At 37.1% G+C, this 21,486-nt stretch overlaps 2 protein-coding genes across 4 annotated transcripts; both read right to left on the bottom strand.

Moving 5' to 3' along the window:
• Positions 1–119: 119 nt before the first annotated feature.
• Positions 120–5,517, bottom strand: cldn11b (claudin 11b). The gene is made up of 3 exons (XM_079863534.1): positions 5,123–5,517; positions 4,703–4,867; positions 120–2,955 (listed from the first exon to the last, which is right to left on the bottom strand). Exons 1-3 carry the CDS (start codon positions 5,346–5,348, stop codon positions 2,696–2,698), a joined length of 651 nt encoding a protein of 216 aa, XP_079719660.1. The 5' UTR covers positions 5,349–5,517; the 3' UTR covers positions 120–2,695.
• A 968-nt stretch (positions 5,518–6,485) lies between these two features.
• Positions 6,486–20,172, bottom strand: LOC307154008 (polyhomeotic homolog 3). Of its 3 annotated transcripts, XM_079863891.1 has the most exons (14): positions 19,183–19,294; positions 17,363–17,566; positions 16,103–16,192; positions 15,837–15,986; positions 15,166–15,282; positions 14,202–14,442; positions 12,643–13,478; positions 11,834–11,993; positions 11,190–11,440; positions 10,761–10,899; positions 9,672–9,786; positions 8,421–8,517; positions 8,077–8,347; positions 6,486–7,549 (listed from the first exon to the last, which is right to left on the bottom strand). In XM_079863891.1, the coding sequence occupies exons 1-14, from the start codon at positions 19,273–19,275 to the stop codon at positions 7,389–7,391; spliced, it is 2,925 nt and encodes a 974-aa protein (XP_079720017.1). In that variant the 5' UTR covers positions 19,276–19,294; the 3' UTR covers positions 6,486–7,388. The 3 variants fall into 3 exon arrangements, with proteins under 3 accessions (XP_079720017.1, XP_079720019.1, XP_079720018.1); XM_079863893.1 differs by lacking the exons at positions 15,166–15,282; positions 19,183–19,294 and adding an exon at positions 20,024–20,172; XM_079863892.1 differs by lacking the exon at positions 15,166–15,282 and having other exon boundaries at positions 19,183–19,290.
• Between the last annotated feature and the right edge of the window lie 1,314 nt (positions 20,173–21,486).

The following is a 21,486-nucleotide window of genomic DNA, read 5'->3' on the forward strand; positions in this document are numbered from 1 at the left end:
TTTGTTTTTGGGGTGTACTAGAATATGCTTTCACGCTTGATTGTTCAAAAACACATTATTTTGCACTTATTTTACATTATTTCATCAACCCGAACACGTTTTTTAGTTCCGTTTTCAATGAAGCCCCTCCTTCCGAAATACGAAATGTGCTGATTGGTAAGCTGGCCCAGTGTGTTGTGATTAATTAGCAGCGTTGTAGTTCTTAGAAAGTGGATTCTGTTAAATAAAATATCTCCCCTTGGAGTGGACTTTTGAGGTTTGTAACCTCGCAGATCTTTTTTATGCTCAAACAGCAACATTACACACTAACTATAGTTGAAAAAGTGAAAAAGCATAATCAGACCCCTTTAAATTTAAATTAATATCCCAGACAGCAACATAGTGATGGCCCAGATCCGGGCCACATCTGGTACATGTGGACTCCACGCCTACCGGATCTGGGCCAACACTAAGTTGCTGTCTAAGGTGAATGGAAAATATTATTCCGGAACCAACACTGCTAATAAAGTGGGCAGGTACTAATGCACACTAGTGGCAATTTGCCTGTTGTATTTAGAAGGCGGGACTTCTATTACTAGAGCCGTCATATTGCGTGTTACAGTTTCTCCTATTCATATCAATAGGAGTGCACTATCTTGGGTAAAATAAATCTGATATAGATATGTATCTGGCCCGACACTATGTTGCTGTCTGGGTTGTTTGTTGATTGGATGGAAGCAGATATGAATGCGAGTTTGCGTTCGATTGTAAGAAAGGGGCGGAGTTTAAGCGGACGAAATGTTTGGAGAAGTCTGGCATTCGTTACCAGAGAGAAGTACGTTACCTTTTGTTTCACCGTAAATTCGAGTTTTGAATTAAAAAAAAAAAAAAAAAATCTGAAAATGAAACGCATGCATTAATGAATTGTTCACAATAAGATCATTAACATTCATTTAGAAAACCAATTTGAATTTCCATTTCATGCCAGCTTTAAATTTATGTAAATAAGTATGACATAACAAAATATATAAAATATTTTAGTCAAAATACAAAAACTATTACTTAAAAAAACAACAACAACTGGTTATGTAGTTAATGGTTAGGGTTAGTTGTAGTAACAACAAAAATGTTCCCGGAGCACATTCTACTTTAAAAAATCAGTCACTGATGGATTTCCTAGGTTTGATAGTGTTGTTAATCAAGTCTCACTAGTTATTAAAACATTTTTGAGTGTATTTCTTTGTGGAAAAAAATCTTAAACAGGTTGTTAAATGCATTTGCACCTTGTGATGGATAAGTGACTTATCTAGAGGGATGTTTAGACCTGTTTTTAAGGCTTCTTAAGTGCCTTTAAATAAACCCTTCTAAATGTTATTCTTCTAAAATCAAATATAATGTCTTTCTGATGTGAGCTGCTGTTTCAGTGTTGGATTTAAAATCGCACAGTACTCTTTTACTCTGAGATGTTACTTAGATCCTAAACCAATGCCCTCCATATAAAAAACTCAAGATGCCTCTTAAATGTAAAAACCAATGCAAGTTGTTACTACATGAGCAGAAACCCCCTAAAGATGCATTGAGTGGACTTTTCACCTTGCATCATCTTCACAGCTGTGTTGGATCTAAAATCTCAAGCGCTCCCTTGAATTCAAGGGGAAATATTATGATTGGCTCCCTGTGAAAGCTTAATAGTTCTCAAAATATTTTGCAACATCGATATCAAATTCTTTCTATGTTGGTTTGTAGAAATGTCTTACTCTTGTGGTTTCACCCATATTTAGGTTTGCACGAGGATATTTACATTTCTTCCCTACAGCTATGTGCGTAAAATCATTCTGATTCAGAACACGTGTAAATACACAGAGATCAAGGGTTATATGTTTGAGAAGAATATACAAATATATTTAAAGTGAAGTATTAAAATTCATATATTTTACAAGCACAAATGCTGTCTTTTTTGTGTGTCGTCATCATCAGCCAAAACAATAATGATTTGCATTTTAAAAAGAATATTTTGTGGGTTCATGTTTTCATTCAGACACGTTAAATCATGAGACCTCATGACGATTTTGAACATATCACTCAACATGCATAACATAGTGGAAATTATATGAAGTGAACTCCAAAAGAAGCGCATAAAATAATACATTACCACAATAAATCAATCACAGACCATATAAGTCGTGAATGACCCGGATTCCTGTTACAGACAATTTTTTCTCAAATTTCAAATGCTGATTTCCTAAGAGGTTGTGTACAGGATGCTGTGAGACGCTCTCCAGGAAAACAGTGCAGATGACATCTGGTCATTTTACCACACAGGTTTCCTGTCTGTACATGCTTTCCTTAAATGTCGGCATGAACTAATAAGCTTATTAAGCTTAAGTTATTAAGTAAAGAACACTTTAAAATTATGTCACTGGAAAATAAAATATAGGAGCAAAATGAATACTGTGTGAATAGTCTATGAAAAAACATGTGTAAGGAACTGGAAGAGAGAACTGTTTCCCTTTGGATTCATTTCACCGTCTGTTCAAACAAAGCCTTTAATGTTCAAACGTCTGCGAGCACAAGTTTCCACCGAATTCTCTCTTCCCTCCAAATCACATGTTTGCAGTCAAACCATGGCAGTAGAAAAGAAATTCTTCACATATTTCATTGGTGTGTGTGAGCTTTTTTGAGGTAAACTCGTCTTTTCCAGTCTTTATCTCCGCTCTCACACATGTGCGCTCTTGGCGTGACTGTTTATAGGAGGGCCAGAGTTAGCAACTCCACCGTGTTTTGAGTAGTAGTAGTGGTTTTCAGGATTCTGAGTTGGGCTGTCGCCCCTTGAGCAACAAATCATCATCGAGCTGCCAAAAAAACAGAGGGCTGAACCGAGCCATCCAGCATACAGGGAGAATCCGAACGACATCAGGCCGTCCTCATGAAGCACTCCAATAGGGAACCACACCGTGGACACCATCCCACACAGAGCTGAAACAAAAGGAAGGGCACTATGATGTTCTACATAATGACAGCACCATAATCATGGAGAATGACAGACTGACTTACAAGCATCATATTAGGAGTTTTATTAGTGTTTGCAGAATTGCTCAAAACACCTGTAAAAATGGGTCAGACAGAGTTGACCATGACTGGCTCTTCCCACTCTAACAGGATGTAGGAAATCTGGATGTTTTATAGCTACTTCAGTCAAGGACATTTTCAGCCCTGTATGTTGAAAGCATGATTTCAGGGAGGATATGAGCAAACACAACATCTAGCATTTTGCTTAGAACTGCTAAATTTTCAAGAGTGTAATAAATTCCTGTCATTTCGATTCTGGAGTAATACACTAGTGGGTTGTTTACAGGAAACGGTATAATTTGAATGACTGTACAAGGCATGGTACACAATTGTTAGCGGTTAAATGCGTTTTGGTTAAAACTAAAATTACAATGATGGGGTTGAAGTGTAGCACTTTACATAAGGTTCCCAAAGGGTTCCCCAGAAAACCTTTCAGTGACAGCTAGTGCTTAAAAGAAACATTTATTTTCTTAGTGTGTAGAACATTTTAATTACATGAAGCACGAATATTTTTTTTCACTATAAAGAACCTTTTGTGGTTCCATGGATATTAAAGGTTCTTTATGAAAGCATACAATCTATATTTTTTTCTACGAGTGTAGGTTTAATGTTGCTTATGGTAAATATTACTTTAAAATGTTGAATCCACATATTTAGAAAGGAAAGTTCACTTAAAAATATACTATTTATTCCCCATTAGTTGAAAATCCTAACATTTGGTCTTTGCATTAGAGTTTATTAACAATATTTTTCCAATTAATCGATCGATCCAGTTCACTTTGTTCACAATTAGACTGATCCAATTCTCAGGTTCACTTACAACTATTCCTAATGACTATATAATGACTTTTGCTCTATTTGTTAAAAAAAGGTTATACTATGACTTGAAATACAGCATACAAACCATGTGAACTACATGTACTTCTAAGAAAATTGTATGATATTTTCTACTTCATATTTTATGCTGGTTTTGTTTCCTTTCCTTTCCTAACTTGAGTCCCTCAGTCCCCTTTCATGCATTGAAAATAGCAACAACCAGCACATTATGAATTGTTTCCCAACGGGTTTCAAAGACTAGGCTTAAGCTAGTCCCAGATTAAAATGCATGTTTGAGCTGTTTTAACTGAAAGCAACTTGCACTGACATATCTTAAAATATGTCCCCAGACAGCAATATAGTGTTGGCCCAGATCCAGGCCACATCTGGTACCAGATGTGGGCTGGATCTGGACCGACACTATGTTGCTGTCTGGGTCAGTGCCATTGTTTTGTCTCAAGACACACCAGTAATGTTTTTTTTCTAAGGCACATTTATAAAAGCTACATAAATTTCTAATTGAACTAAGGCCTAATCCTGGCTTAGTCTGAGCCCTGTCTGTGAAACCAGGCCTCTGAGTGCTAGAACAAATAAAGTGAAACAAATCTTAGAACAATGTGAGGGAGAATAAATGATTTGTGAGTGAACTATCCCTTTAAGAATTGGCCATTGAAATTGTTTAAATATACAGCCATATATATATATATATATATATATATATATATATATATATATATATATATATATATATATATATATATATATATATATGGCTGTATATTTAAACAATTTCAATGGCCAATTCTATATATATATATATATATAAGCAATGACTCACATATGAAAAGTATAAGTAGTCCTCCAAGGACTGCGCGTCTGTGTTTGGTGTCTTCGGTCTCTTGGCTCAGTTTGACGCAGGGCATCGCCAACAGCACGAGCGCCAGAGCGGGCAGTCCGAGCAGAGAGGCGGAGACCATCAGAGCGCGAGACGTCTGGATGTAAGCTAAAAATAAAGTATCATAATGTGAAAATCAAAATATCATTAGCGAAGCTTTACATTATGCTTCAAAAATTCATGCGACATAACTTTTTGAATGCCTCAAATAATATTCTGGGAAAAACAGTTAAAAAAAAATGCATTTAAATGTGACCAATGAAAAACTGAATGTTGAATTGGTTTTATTACATGAATGAAAAAAAGAAAAAAGAAAAAAGGATGCATACAAACAATTATTTTTACGAAAAAACTGTTTCTCACCTGGTATATCGAGGATTTGGTTGAGTGAGATGCAGTGATAGAGAGCAGTAGAGATGACACACTCTGTCCACAAGCCCTTGGTCTCCAGCTCATCCATCTTCCTGCAGGTGTGCATGCCGTACTTACAGGTCACCACCCAGTCGTTTGTTGAGGTCGCTATTATAATACCAGTCCAGCCGATACAGCTCATTAAAAAACCACAGAGCAGACGACAGCTATGAGACATGATTTCTGACTGATGTGAAATGTGTTCGCAAAGAAAATGTTTACTAAAATATGCTCTTCAAGTCAAAAACATAAAGTTATTTAAACATCATATATAAAACGCATTCTGGAGAAGATTAGTATACTAACAGTTTGAGTATGGATTGTAAAACAATCCATTTGGAAAATGTACTTTTTATAGTGGACGTGCCCAGCAGAACTTTCAGCCAATCAGAAGAAAGCCTTGGCAGATACGTCACACTGGCCTTCCCTCAAAACCTGGAGAATAACATCGTTTGATTTATTACAGCATTAATATGTTTCTGCTCATAATTTCTATAACAGTCTTATAATTATTTGGCCTATTCTCAAAATAAATAATCGTGATACTATTTTACAAATTAGGCTACTACAGAACTTTGTGTCAACCATAACGACGCTTTCTGATCAAGTATGAAATTACCATTTTGGGTGTGAATGCCATCTAGTGGGTTAGATGGTAAGCTGTCCAAAACATTTTTTGACATCATTAACATATCTTGGCGGTGAAAATCAGAGAAGATCTTACTAAATCAGAGAAAACATGGAGCATGAATATTTGATCTACAATAATTGTTGTTAATGTTTTTCTTTTTTTCGTTTCTTTTCTTATATATATATATATATATATATAAAAAATAGTGATCTACAATATCATCTACATACATCATATATATACATTATACAAGTTCGGGGTCAGTAAGATGTTTTAAATTATTATTTTTTAGATGTAATTTGTTCCTGTAGTCACAAAGCTGAATTTTGAGTCGTCATTACTCTCTTTAGTCTTCAGTGTCACATGATCCTTCAGAAAAAAATCTATTTCAAATAAATTTTGTTCTTACCCTTTTTTTCTATTCATCAAAAAAAGTATCAATTTCCACAAAAATATTAAGCAGCACAACTGTTTTCAACATAAGACATGTTTTCTTGGCCAAATCATATTATTTTGTAACAATGTAGAAGTCTTTACTGTAATTTGTAATCAATTTAATGTGCCTTTGCTGAATAAAAGTATTAAATCTTTTGAACGGTAGTGTACATAACCCACACTGCCAACTGCAAAAGCACAAAAAGAGAGAGAGAGAGAGAAAAGAAAATGAACAATAAATGACCAATTCAAGGTTTCATAACAAAATGTAGTTGGTTTAATTAAATAATCAAAAGTGGCACAAGAAAGGTAATGTAACAATGAGAAACAACACTTGATGACACAATCTAGCACATAGTTTGCCTTAGCAAAATGCCTACAGTAGTTTCATAAGGTCTCATAAAAAAGGCACCTTTTCACTGCCTTGATTGAAAACGATTGCCTTTGGATACCTTCTTCTTATCTTATTCTTTGACAGTTCGTCTGATTTACACAGTACCACTGCGGAGATTTCACAAAATGTCATTTATGTCAGTATCTCAAACGTCATTTAAAAATGTTTATAAACTTGAAATGAATCGCATTTGTACTTTCTAGAGCCTTAGAAGACAAATATATTAAATATTACAAATCCTTCACAAAACATTTTTTTTAAATTTATACACACAGAACACTGCATTGTTATACATGTATACATGGTATGGAATACGATAGGAAAATATATACATTGGGACATGCACACAATAACAGCACTTCCGTTCTTGTCGAACCTCTCCGCACTGACACAGGAAGTGATCTCCTTTGCTCTCAGTCAAAAATATAAAATCATTGACCCTGATCATGATTACCCATACAAAAAAGGAGATGCTAACAGTTCCCTCCTAATGCGATTAAATATACATCCTGTAAAACGCTCACAGACTGAGACCATTATATTGCTACCATGCTTTCAGACAGAGGCTAAGTTTACAAGAACTGTAAGGTTTTGCTAGTTTAGTTCAAGCAAATACATGTAAGCTTTTTCATAACAATGAAATTATCGCATAAATCTCTGAAGATTAAAGTGCACAAAATGGCTCTATTCTATTGGCAAGTGCTCTTATGGTCCACAAGGATATACCTAGCTTCTGTTGTGTCTCAGTTTCATTCTCTTTATCTTCCGCCTTCTTTCAGGGAGTTGATGCGGGCGCATATTTTGAGAGCAGGGCCGAGTTTGACATTCAAGGCGCTCATCAAATGGTCTTCGGTCAGCAGAAGCAAGGCCTGCCCGTCTATCTCTTGGGCTCTGAAAGATTCTGCGATGTCTTGACACCCTGAGACAATTTAGATGGGGTTAAAAACTGTAGTGTTCAAACAAAAAAGATTTAATCATTTGACAGACAGACAGACAGACAGACAGACAGGTAGATAGGTAGATAGGTAGATGGATAGATGGATGGATGGATGGACGGACGGACGGACAGACAGACAGACAGACAGACAGACAGACAGACAGACAGACAGACAGACAGACAGACAGACAGACAGACAGACAGACAGACAGACAGACAGACAGACAGACAGACAGACAGACAGACAGACAGATAGATAGATAGATAGATAGATAGATAGATAGATAGATAGATAGATAGATAGATAGATAGATAGATAGATAGATAGATAGATAGATAGATAGATAGATAGATAGATAGATAGACAGACAGACAGACAGACAGACAGACAGACAGACAGACAGACAGACAGACAGACAGACAGACAGATAGATAGATAGATAGATAGATAGATGGATAGATGGATAGATGGATGGATGGATGTGGCACTTCACAGTGTTACTTTTTACCTGGTAAATTGGATATAAAGCTTGACACTTGATCCACCGACCACTGTGCTGGTTTTGGGTAAGGGGAGACATCTGTGGGAGACACAGGGTCTATGGGTGAGGTGGGAGCACTTCTCGTCTCCTCCACCGTTTGTCTGACTCTAATCTCTCTCTCCCGTTCCTGTTCCGTGTGCCTGCGGAGCCTGGTCTTCATCGGAGCGGCCGTCCCGTCTTCCCCCTCGTGTGGAGGCTGTTGAAGGATTCTCCACTGCTCCGTGGTCCCATGTTTGGCCTAGGCGGGAGTAGAGTTTAGTAATGCTCAGAGAACACAAACATGCACATTGTTTTACAGGCCTTGGACGAACCTGGTGGAAATTTTCCTCTGCGCCATTGAGCTCAGATCGATGGCCCCCCTCGCTCACACAGCGCCTCAACGCACGGAAACGTTTGGTGTAACTGAACCTGCAAAAAGGTACATGGAGGTAAACAAAGGTTGTCTTTAAAGTCAACCCAACACACTGACCAAAATCAGCCTTGCAGCTCATAATGTGTGTCATGGGTTGATGTTTATCACAAACCATGACCACATCCTGTCACAGTGTGTATGTGTAAAGTGTGTGAGTCTTTTTAGGACAATGCTAGTGACTAGCTTTGAGTGCATGACTCACTATTCAAACATGCTATATACAGTGGCCCTAAAAAGTATATGAACACTGTTGCACACTTAAAAAATTAGGAAAGTCATTGCATTAGATACAATATATAAAACCAAGCGGCATTTGCAAACAAATGATGCCGCTTTTCTCGGCACTAACTTCACTTAGTCATTTTGCGATGACCAAGTGGTGTCATTTTTAGTGTATGTATGAAGTCAGTTCCTCAAGTTCACACAGGTGTCCTAGTACAGTAACCACAGATGTAGTTTTTCACACATTACCTATAAGTATGTTCCATCTGACAACCAGAACAGTTACATATATATATATATATATATATATATATATATATATATGTATATATATATATATGTGTGTGTGTGTGACTGTTGTGTGTGTATATATATATATATGTATATGTATATATATATATATATGTGTGTGTGTGACTGTTGTGTGTGTATATATATATATATATATATATATATATATATATATATAGAGAGAGAGAGAGAGAGAGAGAGAGAGAGAGAGAGAGAGAGATATTATCATTTAAAACCGTATTTTTGTTTTTCTTTGTTCTATATTTCTTTAAATATTTGTTAAATAATGCAATGCTATTCATACACTTTAAGGTGTCTAAACACTTTTTGCGGCCACTGTAAACATTCTGATGGAAATACCCTTTTCAACACCACACAAAATATCTGTTTGAGTCAATTAGTCAAGCACACCTAGTTATTCTTGAAGTAAACTCTTGATACATGCAGGAAATCATGCTCAGGCCCTTCCAGTTGTGGTTTCTGACATCACCAAGCAAGATAGACATTTGCAATGGTGTTGATGGAGTGGTTGTATGTGCATAGAATACAATTTAGGCACCAATTCATTGTGCCAGCCACACTAACAGGTTGTTTATTTCACTCTATCAGTGTGGTATATCAAGTAAGGGAGGTGTACCTCTTGGCACAGGATTTGGAGCAGAAACGCTTGGAGCGTGGGAATGTTTGGGCGGTGCCTTTCCTCTTGCAAAACTGGCACTGCAAAACAAGCTTGTGGGCCCGTACGATACCATCTTCAGTGAGAAACAAGAAACAGATTTTATATTTACACAAAATCCTGCAAAAATATTGCGTTTCAGTTTAAAGCCTTGTGTGCTATTATGCTAATGCTGCAATATTCTGATCCAAAACCTTGTGTCCTAAATGATGTACTATACACTATGCACTCAACCGTATGAATTTTATAATGTTACTTTGTCATGCAATATCAGAATCTAACAGCCCAGCCCCCTCTGCTACATAACGCTTTGAGTACATGAAGTGTCCAACCTTCCACAGTTTGTTTTATCAGTAAGGTTGTTATTTGTGCATCATCCGGGTATTTAAAGTACACTTTTTTTGGGAGGATTTTCAGTGTGAACACACTACTCATACTATTTATATCACAAAATGGCATAGAATAGTGCATAAGTATGCAAATTAGGACACAACTCTTTTCTAAATGCTAAACTATTTTGATCCAGGAACTTGAGTGCGGCTATGCTAATGCTGCAATATTCAGATACAAGTGCTTTGAGGTTAATGCTGAAATATTCTGATCCAGAACCTTGTGTGTCGCTATGCTAATGCTGCAATATTCAGATACAAGTGCTTTGAGGCTAATGCTGAAATATTCTGATCCAGAACCTTGTGTGTCGCTATGCTAATGCTGCGATATTCAGATACAAGTGCTTTGAGGCTAATGCTGAAATATTCTGATCCAGAACCTTGTGTGTCACTATGCTAATGCTGCAATTTTTAAGTATAAAAATGCAAAGCACACACAAATATTGTAATAAATAGTGATTTTTTTTTAGTCCATTTTTGTATAAATGATCTGGAACAGGCCAATGGTGTCTTGCTTGTGATGTGGTCCTTGATGGCTTTGCTAATTTTACAAATCCCTAAATGAGGCAGCCATAAGTTGTTTAGTTAAAGATTACATGGCGTAAAGAATAAAGAATAAAGATGCTGCAATAAACCTGAAAAAGAAGTGTGTTTTACTTACTGTTTGTAACCAAATCCTCATCATCTGAGTCTGTGGAGTCTTCTGGAGGTTCTGAACTAGAAGGGATGAGTTCTGCTTCCCTCACCCCATTCACCCCAGACTCCTGGACAGGACCCACCATCAGAGATGACCTGCTCACCTGTGGGATTCAGAAGAAATATTATTAGAATTTAAATTTTGTATTTTTCTTTATTTTAAAATTATTTATTCCTGTGATAAAGCTGCATTTTCAGCATCATTACTCCAGTATCACATGATCCTTCAGAAATCATTCTAATATGTAGATTTGCTGCTCAAGAAACATTTCTCATTATCAATGTTGAAAACAGTTGTGCTGCTTAATATTTTTGCATGATACATATTTCCAGAATTCTTTGATGAATACAGAGATATGTTATTCAGGCAGCGGTTGATAGATGTTTTGTTTACCGGGAATGGCTCCAGTCCCTCCTGTATGATAAATCCTTCCACCAGGTGTGTTAGAACCAAAGGTTTGGCCGCTCCTGAAGGTTGCTGGACCTCTGTGGGAATCATTTGACTGATGGTGGGAGGCTGAACCGGTGGTCTGTCCGGCACAGGGAGAAACTTTGGAGGAAAGCAGCTGTCCACAGGAGACATATCTAACGGCTGATTCATGGAGGACTGGATGGGTGACATGTCAGAGGAGAGGCTGGAGATTGCTAGAAAAAAGACAGTTATGATATTACCAACAGCGTCTATAAATGCTCCTTCATATCTCAGGACACTTTATGGAGTTCTTAGTTATATATAAAAGCACCAACTTTCTCAGATGTTTCTCCTAACACATTCAGATAAATTGGACAAATTTGAGTTTGAGCTTATATTGAAATAACTGAATTTATTTCCCTAACCCTAACTAACACTAACCTCTTTTGAAACTGTACAAGAGACACATGTGAGACAATTAGGTTATTTCTCAGGAGAAACATCTGAAGAGCATTAGACTTGAGCAGAAATATCCATTTAATCTGACCGTTGTCTAGAAGAAATGTTAAAATTACTTGAAAATATTTGTGATATTTCTTTTATACAGATGATAAGTGACTGTGTACCTGAGTGATTGTCTGACTGGGTGGACATTTCCTCACACTGGTCATCTTTCTCAGCCGACCATGGTGCGACTGAAGGCGACAGTGTCTCATTCTTCTGTGACGTCTTCATTTGGCTGTCAGTCCTCGAATCCTCTGTGCAGACTGTCATCTTACTCAAGACCTGAAATGCAGGTCAAAATAAAGTAAAAGTAAATCAAAGCATCATTAATAATATACTATTATAGTTTAGTTCATATTTCAAATTCTTTTTGACTTCCATTGTATTCTTTTTCCTACTTTGGAAGTCAATGGCTACTGTCAACGTTTTGATTACCAACATTGTTTAAAATATCTTATTTTGTGTTCAGCAGAAGAAAGAAACTCATGCAAGTTTGGAACAACATTAAGGTGAGTAAATGATGACAAAATTTTCATTTTTGGGTGAACTATCCCTTTAGCATTTATTTTATAACGAAATAACAAAAATGTAACGGAAATGTTTTTTATGGTTTTAGTTTTCATTAACTAAAATAACCCTGGTAAAAAAAGTAATGAATAATGATAGACCGATATATAGGCCATGAGTATTAATCAGAACATATGTGGCATTTTGAGATTATGGGTATTGAAAGATAACTTCCCCTTCCAAATTTGAGCAAATTTCTCAAGTAAAATAACTGTTCAATTTCAGCAATTTGTCTATGCATCATTTGCCATCATTAAATTGTCTTTTATATATGTCTATCTTGTTCTCTAGATATCATATCAGCCATTGAATAACCCATACTGGCCAAGATGTTTGAGTGAACTTGCACTGTGCTTCTTCTAACCTTCTCCGAAGTTTCACTTGACGGCTGATCTACGGCAACAGCCAGGGGGATTTTCTTTTGGGGTGCTGGACATTTCAGATCTTGAGGAGTCTGGTCTGGTACATCCTTCTCCTTCTGTTCTTCCTTTCTGTCTTTTGAGTCTTTTAACGTCTGGGCCGTTTGCGTGGGGCTCTGTGAGGTCAAAGGGGATTGTGGCGGCGCGAGAATGCTGCTGGTGGACACCAGGGGCAGCACTGGAGAAGGAGGAGACGCCCTTTGAGGTGACGCCAGCGGAGGGGTGGTGATGAGAGGTGTGGCCGCTGTGGTTTGTCTGGAGGGCGACAGCTGCACCAGCTGTGGGCATGGGTTTGTAGTCCGTAGCGGCTGGGCAGGGCACTCTGGTTTAGAGAGCACAGGCAAGACGAGCGGCTTCGATTGGATGAGATCGTGGGGCGGGGACACAGAGGGTGTTTTTGATTGGCCGTTGGTGCACTGGGCAGATGCAGAGGACAACGCGATCCTCAGCAGCTGTTTTGTGGCCAGTAAGGATCCACCGGGTGAGGAAGACCTCAAGGGCAAAGTCAGGGTAGGGGGTGTGAGGTGAGACCTCGCAGGGGAAGGAACTGTGATGGGCACTGAAGCGCTCTGCGCCGACATGCTTTGTGATGGCTGGGTGGACGGGCAGCGCTTTAACTCTGGAAGAGGCTTCTTTGGTGTGGCGGGGGGTGAGTTGGGGGGTGTATGCCTCTGATTGAAGGGGTGCTGGGGGATGCTGATCTGGCTGTGGGGCCTCTTGAGACCACTGCTGTTTAGCTTCTGTTTTGCTAAGGCGTGGGCCTGTGCAGGTGCGTACAGGGCTGGAGAAAAAAGAAAAAATAAGAAAAATATTCGCAATTCAGCTTTTTATTCCAACATATCTCTCCAACATGGGCTTTTAGTCCTACATATTTATAAAAAAGGTCTCTTTTTCTCACCAAGGCTGCATTTATTTGATCGAGAATCCAGTAGTAACAGTAATATTGTGAAATGTTATTGTACATTTTTTAAATAACTGTTTTCTATTTTAATTAGTGTTATCAAATCGATTACTGGCGATTAATCACATCAAACATAAGTCTTTGTTTACATGATATATGTGTATATATTATTATATTTATAATATAATTATTAATATAATACATATTATAAATATGTCTTTGTGTGTGTGTATTTATACTGTATATACACACACACATATACATATATACACACACACATATACACACACACATATATATATATATATATATATATATATACTGTATATAATATACAGACACATATTATGTCAACAAAAACTTTTATTTTAGATGTGGATTTTTTCCCCCAGTATTCCTTGATGAATAGAAAGTTCAGAAGAACAGCATTTATTGTCTTTTGTAACATTATAAATGTCACTTTTGATTCATTTAATGTGTTCTTGCTGAATAAAAGTATTCATTAAAAAATATTACGGACTCCAAACTTTTTTGAACATGTTTTTTTAAATGTGATTCAAATATTTGCATTATGTAGAGAGAGATACGTATGTGGCTGCTTACATGGAGGTGGAACCGTAAGATGGCGAACAGGTGTTGCTTTCGTTTGAGCTGTTGGGCTTTCTGTCTTAGTTGCTCCCTCTTTCCCTGGAGCATTCGCTGGCTGGCTGGCTCTCAGAAGGAAGTTTGATAATCTTGGGCATGAAAGCGGAGGGGGTTGGCTTGACGTTGTGGGTTTCAATGGTAAGTTCGGAGGAATGGTAAGGGTGCCAGGTAGAGGTGGACGGAGAGTCAGACTCTGGAGCTGAAGAACAGAACAGAACGAGAGAGATATTAATGCCATACATTTGGAAAAACACCACATGCAGCATAAGCTAGATAAACAAAGATTTAAAACATCAGAAAAACATCAAATATTTTCTTGTCTTTTGTTTTTGCGGTTATGTTACATGAAATTTACACAGTAAAAAAGGTATAGTTCACCTACAAATGAAAAATTTGTCATAATTTACTCACTCTCATGTCGCTCCAAACCTTTCTTCAGTGTAAGGCGATATTTAGCAAAATGTCTGAGTTCCTCTTTCCATATTTTCAAAATGACAAAAAAACAAATTAAAGATAATATTCTTACAAAGTCTTACAGAAGTCATACGAAAGTTTTGTATGAAAAAAAAAGGCAACCAAACTCAATGACGTCAAACATGAAACGCTATATGAACTGACACATTAATGTGCCATTTTTATTGTCAATAAAGTGAATGAGACTTGAGAGCTGTTGCGGAAGGGAAGATTTTCAAAAAATAATAATCTCAACATTTTTTGGACCTTGTCACCATTAGTCTGCATTCGTTTTCACAGTATAGTATGAAACATTTCAGAGATTCTCCTAAATTTTCTTTTTGTGTTGCATGGAAGAAAGTAAGTTCAGGGTGAAGTAAATGACAAAATTTCATTTTTGAGTGAACTATCCCTTTAAATTCAGTAGACCAGATGCCCCTATCACATGACCATACATAATCGAGCTCACCTGTGTGGAAGGAAATCGAGGTGAGGAAGAGGAAGGGGTGGAGGAAGAGGAGGAGAAGGAAGAGGAGGAGGAGGAGAGGGCAGGTACATCAGGCCGCACAGCAGACGTTAGAATCAACTGCCAGATGGCAAGCACAGAAAAAGAGAAAAATGAAAGAGAGAAAGAAAAAGAGAGAAGCTAAAAAGATAAAGAAAAAGTCCCAGTGGTGCAAAATAGAAGGCTGTTATTTCCTGCCTGTTGTGCTTGTGCTGTGTAGGTGTGATGGTGAACTTCACAGCACACTGAAAAGCTTTTGATGTGGTCGAGTAAAATCTGTCCTCATCAGAAACATGCAAGCATGCATTGAGTGCAGACCTCTAGACACTAACCCTCCATTTGTTCAAGCCAACATACCAGGCTGGTCACAATAGACCATGAGCTGAAAGTAATACAACCTGTAGACACCAATTATGTGTGCACAGCACATACATGCTTCACTCTGAAGCAGATTTAAGCAATTAAAAAAAAAATCACAGGACAGAGTTTTAGATCAGCATTCACTAAGAGTCGAGAAACCAGCAAAGTTTCCATCTGTAAGTGTGAAAGGGGGCATGGCGTCTGGGTAAAACGACGTTTAAAGTGCATGTGAAGATCTTAAGATCTGCAGAACAGGACGTGACAGGTTGCATTACCATCTGGGCCCTCAGGAGCATCTGAGCCTGACTCGGATTCGGGCTCTTCCCCAGAAGCAGAGCTTGAGGGGAAATCTTACGGGTGGCCGTAGCAGCAATCGGATTATGACTTCCTCTTACAAGAGGAGTTGATCCAGCAGGAAGAGAAACCTGATGGTTAAGAAATGGATGAAATCAGTGGAAGTTAAACCATAAATGTCATGACAGCACATATAAAACGAGCATCATTTTTGAGAGCAGGTGCTTCTATGTTGTTGCACACACACCGTTTTCGGGGTCTGCTGCGAAGATGAAGCTTGGCTGAGTCTCTCACTAGGTGAAAAGGAAGGTGCCAGTCGGTCCCCAGACAGATTGACCTTCAGGAAGAGATGGAAGTTATGGTTACAGAAGAAAGTGGTTCATTATATTGCGAGAAGATTAAAAACAATAGTTACAAACAGTTATAGTATAATATAATATATATTATATTGGACAACTTGCAGTGCAAGTTGCAGTCCATTTCCGTGTTATGGTTCAACATTTCTGGTAATTTCTACAGTTACTCAAGAGAAAGTAGATTATTACTTTTTATGATTGTCAGTTGATTAAAACAAAGAATCATGTTCTCTGCGTTCACATGAATTAACTGAATTGTTCCTGTACTTATATACATTTCCTTTCCAAATGTGGATTCTGAATAATAAATCAAATATATTTCCTCACCAACCTATAATCATCGGTAACCAAAAAGTTGATTGACCACATTGACTTCTATAGTATTTTTTTCCTACAATGGAAGTCAATGGGACTCGTCAACTGTCTGGTTAACGACATTCTTCAAAATATCTTCCTTTGTGTTCAGCAGAGGAAAGAAATTCATACAGGTTTGAAACCACTTGAGGGTGAGTAAATGATGACAGAATTTCCACTGTTCCTTTAAGGATCATATTTCAAACCAGAATTTCCATTTAAACGTGTAATTTACATATAGTGAAATAATTGTCAATGAAAATGACAGGATAGTGATCAAAACATTTAATAGATATACATATAAATGCTTGTTCTGATCTTAATCATCAGGTCTCAAACTGAAGTAAACAGACACCCTGTGGTAAAATAATCTTGTACGGTCTGTTTGGGTTGGAATAACTTCACGCTTACGTAATGAAACTTCACGTTCCATTGAGTTTGGAAAATTCTGTACACAGCAATAATCAGAATATCTCTTGTCCTGTGTCTGAAAATGGCTGTATTTTCAAATCTTCTCATTTTAAGTGCCGTTTTGTCAACTAGATGACTACATTCATAACCGGAAACTAGCGAGCTGCAATATTTGAACGTATTGGAAGTACGTCACAAAGTTTAGTGAAAGTAGTCAATTAATAGATTATATTTGAATGTTTATTTTTTCTTCTTCTTGTGTTTAAAATTAATATAGAAGTATATATATATACAATTTTAACACATACAATTGCTAAAAAGGGCCAACTCTGTGACAATTGGGAAAAGTGATACAAAAAAATTGAGCATGGTTTGAACAAATATACCTGCACCACTTTTCTGTTGGTGGGAGTGGGTTGATTGTGGAAGGTGGTTACAGTTGTGAGTGCAGGGGGCGTTTTCGGTGTGCCATTGGCCTGATGGGAAGGGTTCACCGCTGTGGTGGTCGTGGTGTTGACTGTGCTCTTTGCAGGTTCTGCTTTAGTTTGTGGCTCCTTGTCCATTGTTCCAGAGAATCTGGACACACGAAGCTGAAATAAAGTTGATCGTAAATATGTACATGTGTACTAAAATTCTAACACAAGATTTCACCCTTGAGGTCAACTGTCCATTTGTAAAATCTTCTTCCCAGTGCAATTGACTAGTATATTTCCTAAAGAAGTGCATAAAGTATGTAACCCACAGGCAGTTCATTTGTCTAGAGACTCAAGCTAAACATGCAAATTTCCAACAGTTTCCTTGTATTTGCTTACAGGGCCTGTCTTCCGACCTTATGTAAGATGAAACTTAAGTCAATCAAACAGTTTGAAACAAACACTGCTTATGCACAAGAAAGAAGGGTAGCACATGACTGATAAGGAAACTGAAAAACTTGTACTGAGTTTCACTAATCGATGACCGGAGAGAGTGGAGGCAGAACGGTTAACAATAATAATTGTGTTTTAATAAGTAAATCTGCATGCACCACCATACCCACGATTAAACCTACACTATATTAAACAAGAAAGGTATTCGTGGTCTTCCCTTTTCTAGTTATAATTTTTCTGCGTGCTAAAGAAAATGAATGTTACATTGTTTTAGTTCTAGCTGAATTTCTATCAGGAAATAAATCTCAAATCAGATTAAGTACAATTAGTGGGATCTTTTGAATTAACCAAATTAATAGTGCAATTATAATTCTGTATGTGCTGCTATTGTATGCTATACATATACAGTATGTATAATAGAACTGATAATCCCACATTAAATATACGCAGTTTCAGAATGGAACTATCAGACTGTCAGAACTGTGAATTTAAAATGCGTAGTACCTGCAGAAATAAATGCTGAAACTGAACAACAGTATGGAATCTAACATCTGATCATTATAGCCACTGAAATAGCCAACGTTATAAAAACATAATTTTAACTGGAAAAGAATGTAAAGTGTTCCAGCTAAAACCATGTTAATCGGTTAACTCAACTGTAAGTTAACTTTTAAATGATGATAAATAAAAATTAGCCCTATATCAAAGTGTAAAAGTGTAAATTTATATTGAAACGTGAGGGAATTATCTTATAATTTATAGAGAAAATGTATAGGCTATTATATTTTTTTAAAAAGCAATAGGCTATGTATCTTTTAACAGTAATATAATGTTAAAATTACGTTTTTTTAATATGTAAAATGTACAAATCACCTTTGAGGGAAATTTAAAGGGAAAAGCAACATCTCAGAAGTTCATGTAAAAAAACATGACATTTGTTTGGATTTTATATATAAAAAAAGTTAGTTTCTTTTATTTTTGTTATAAGTTATATACATTATGGTGTTTTATTTTACTTTAATGGTATTATTTTAATGTAATCTGATTGGTGTTTGTGTGGGTAATTGTGATCTTTCTGTTACTATTGACCTCAGATGCTTGATAGGTCAAATAGCTCACATATGTTGGCATATTAACAGTACATCGTTTAATAATATACAGTTAGGAAGAGTAAAATACACAATCACCAAAACATCTCCCTCAATGCTTGTAATATCATCATTGTAATTTTACGGTTAAGTTCTGGAAACACACAGCTGCCAGTTTATTATTATCATTATTATTATTTTACCTTGAATTTGACCAAAAATGTATAGTGTATTATTATTACTACTACTCACACCAGGCCGCAGCTGAACAAAAAATGAAGCGTCTGAGCATTTCTGCCTAAAACAAGACATATCGGCTACATTAATAATGTGAAATCGCGCCATGCCTACGCCGTGAAGACGAGAGTAATGCGCTGCCCTTTGTTTCATACGAGCCATAGAAATAAAAATCCCGAGAGCAAATGAAGCATTCGTATAGTTCTTGAACACCAAGGCTGTCCGTGCAATAACTGTGAAACCTGAACGACATTAATGGACACATACCAGGAAGCGCCGCGCGCACAGGTGCCAGAATGCCACGCGCGTTTTCAATGTTTATGCGCGAGCCGCAGTCATTTGTGAATAAACACCCACTGTGATTCCCAAAAACCTCCCCGTATTTGTCATAACATTTCGACGGCCTATAACGGAGAAGCTGAATTCGCAATAAAAAACAAATGCATATGTCCAACAAAAAGCCCGCTGAATACGACTGTGTCTAGCAGAGTCGATGCATTTACGTCTAGTTCATTCCTCGGGTCATTATTTTGGTCATATATTGAAAATGGGCGTGTGTTCGTGCAGTGACAGCTAGAGCCCCCTGTACGTCCCTGAAGACCTGCACTTCCCTAAATGATGGCGTGGCGTGATATATATAAAAGCAGCTGCCTTTTATCGAGCACACGAAATGCACACGGCTACAAATCACCGTAACTTGCTGTGCATCGAAATACACAAAATGAAAGTCAAAAGGGAAAATGATGATGCTCTGTGCGCGAGCGTGCGCTCCTCCCTTCCAACCCAGCCGGTCGCAGACCTTTCCTAAACATCCGTCTTTTAACGTGTGATTAATGATCGTTCAAGGTAATCCTACCTGTCCGAAGTCAACGGGCTAGTTCTCCCATCACACACTGACCGTTTTCAGCGACTGCTACAATCCCGTCATGTCCTAATGCGTCAAAGTAAAAGTAGAGAGCGATAGAAATTCATCGGGGCGGTGAATGTTACAGCACCGCTTACAGTGTAGGAGGACCGTTCACGCTTCTGTCGTCGAAAAATACATGAGGAAATGTACCTACCTACACTTTGCAGAAGTAATAAAATGCATATTTGTCCGCATATCATAACCCAATTTGATTGTGTGCACGTGCATGTATCTGTATGATGATTTATATTGTCGCTTGACCATTGTAAAGCCAATATCATGCAAATAGGCTAATAGAACTTCTTGAATCAATTAGCCTACTGAATCTGAGTAAATGACCACAGAGCTCTCTTTATTTTTTTATTTTTTTTTGTAAACTTTTATTGACCCATTGATTAGGCCTATATTTTCATTTTTGAAAGTGGTTTTGTGGAAAGTGGAAGCCACTGGTTATAGCCTATATTTTGGCATATTTTGTTTTGGGGTGGATTCTGTAAAAAGGCCTGCGCTGTAAAAAAAAAAGTTGGTTGCTTTAAAATTTGAGGTTAATTGAAATAATAATAATAATAATAATAATAAATAGTTAATACAATGAAGGAGATTGGTTTAATAAATAGAAACTCAATATAGTATGTTATCTGAACCACATTAATCATCTAAGTTGATTTGACAAAAGATAAAAAGTTGTGATAACAAATCATGAATATATAGTTTTTTACAGTGTGGATTCAGGGTTGGAGACGTTCAGTTTCACCAACAACAACAACAAAAAAAGAGTTCGAGCACAGAGAAGCATTTGCGGGGGATGCAATTTTGATGCCCTCTGACACACTCAAGTTTCAAGATCCTTCATATTGCATTTCACTGACTGCCTGTAAAATACATACAATTGCATGTATAGCTAGGCCTAGAGGTCTACAATGCACCGGTTTTAAACCGCCTTAATAAAAGCTAGAGGCTTAAGTTTTTATTAACTTTATTTTAGAAAATTAATAGAGCAGCCCATCGACACTCTTATTGTGCAACATTAGACACGTTTCAGGCTTCGTTTAGAATAGATTTATCTTTAGCCTATTTGTTTGTTTGTTTTAAATTACGAAACAAGATTTTAGAAAAAAAAAAAGAAAAAAAAAGTAATATTATATATATATATATAAATCCAATAGGCTATGTTTTCAGAAATCGCTTCCAACAGGGGTGGTAACCATAGCAACAGTATACACCTTGGTTCGATAGGCGATCTACAAAACACAAATATACTGTGATTATATAGATTTTCACATCAACAATTTTTTTTTTTTCAAAAGTAAAGGAGATTCACTAAAAATCATCCATATCTATATGAGCCTATTGTTAATTAGTAGTACTAGGCTAGTTGTTGTAGTAAAATTGGTTACTATGGGATACCGAGG

The sequence above is a fragment of the Squalius cephalus genome (genome assembly GCF_949319135.1).
Source record: "Squalius cephalus genome assembly, chromosome: 25".
Taxonomy (NCBI): domain Eukaryota; kingdom Metazoa; phylum Chordata; class Actinopteri; order Cypriniformes; family Leuciscidae; genus Squalius; species Squalius cephalus.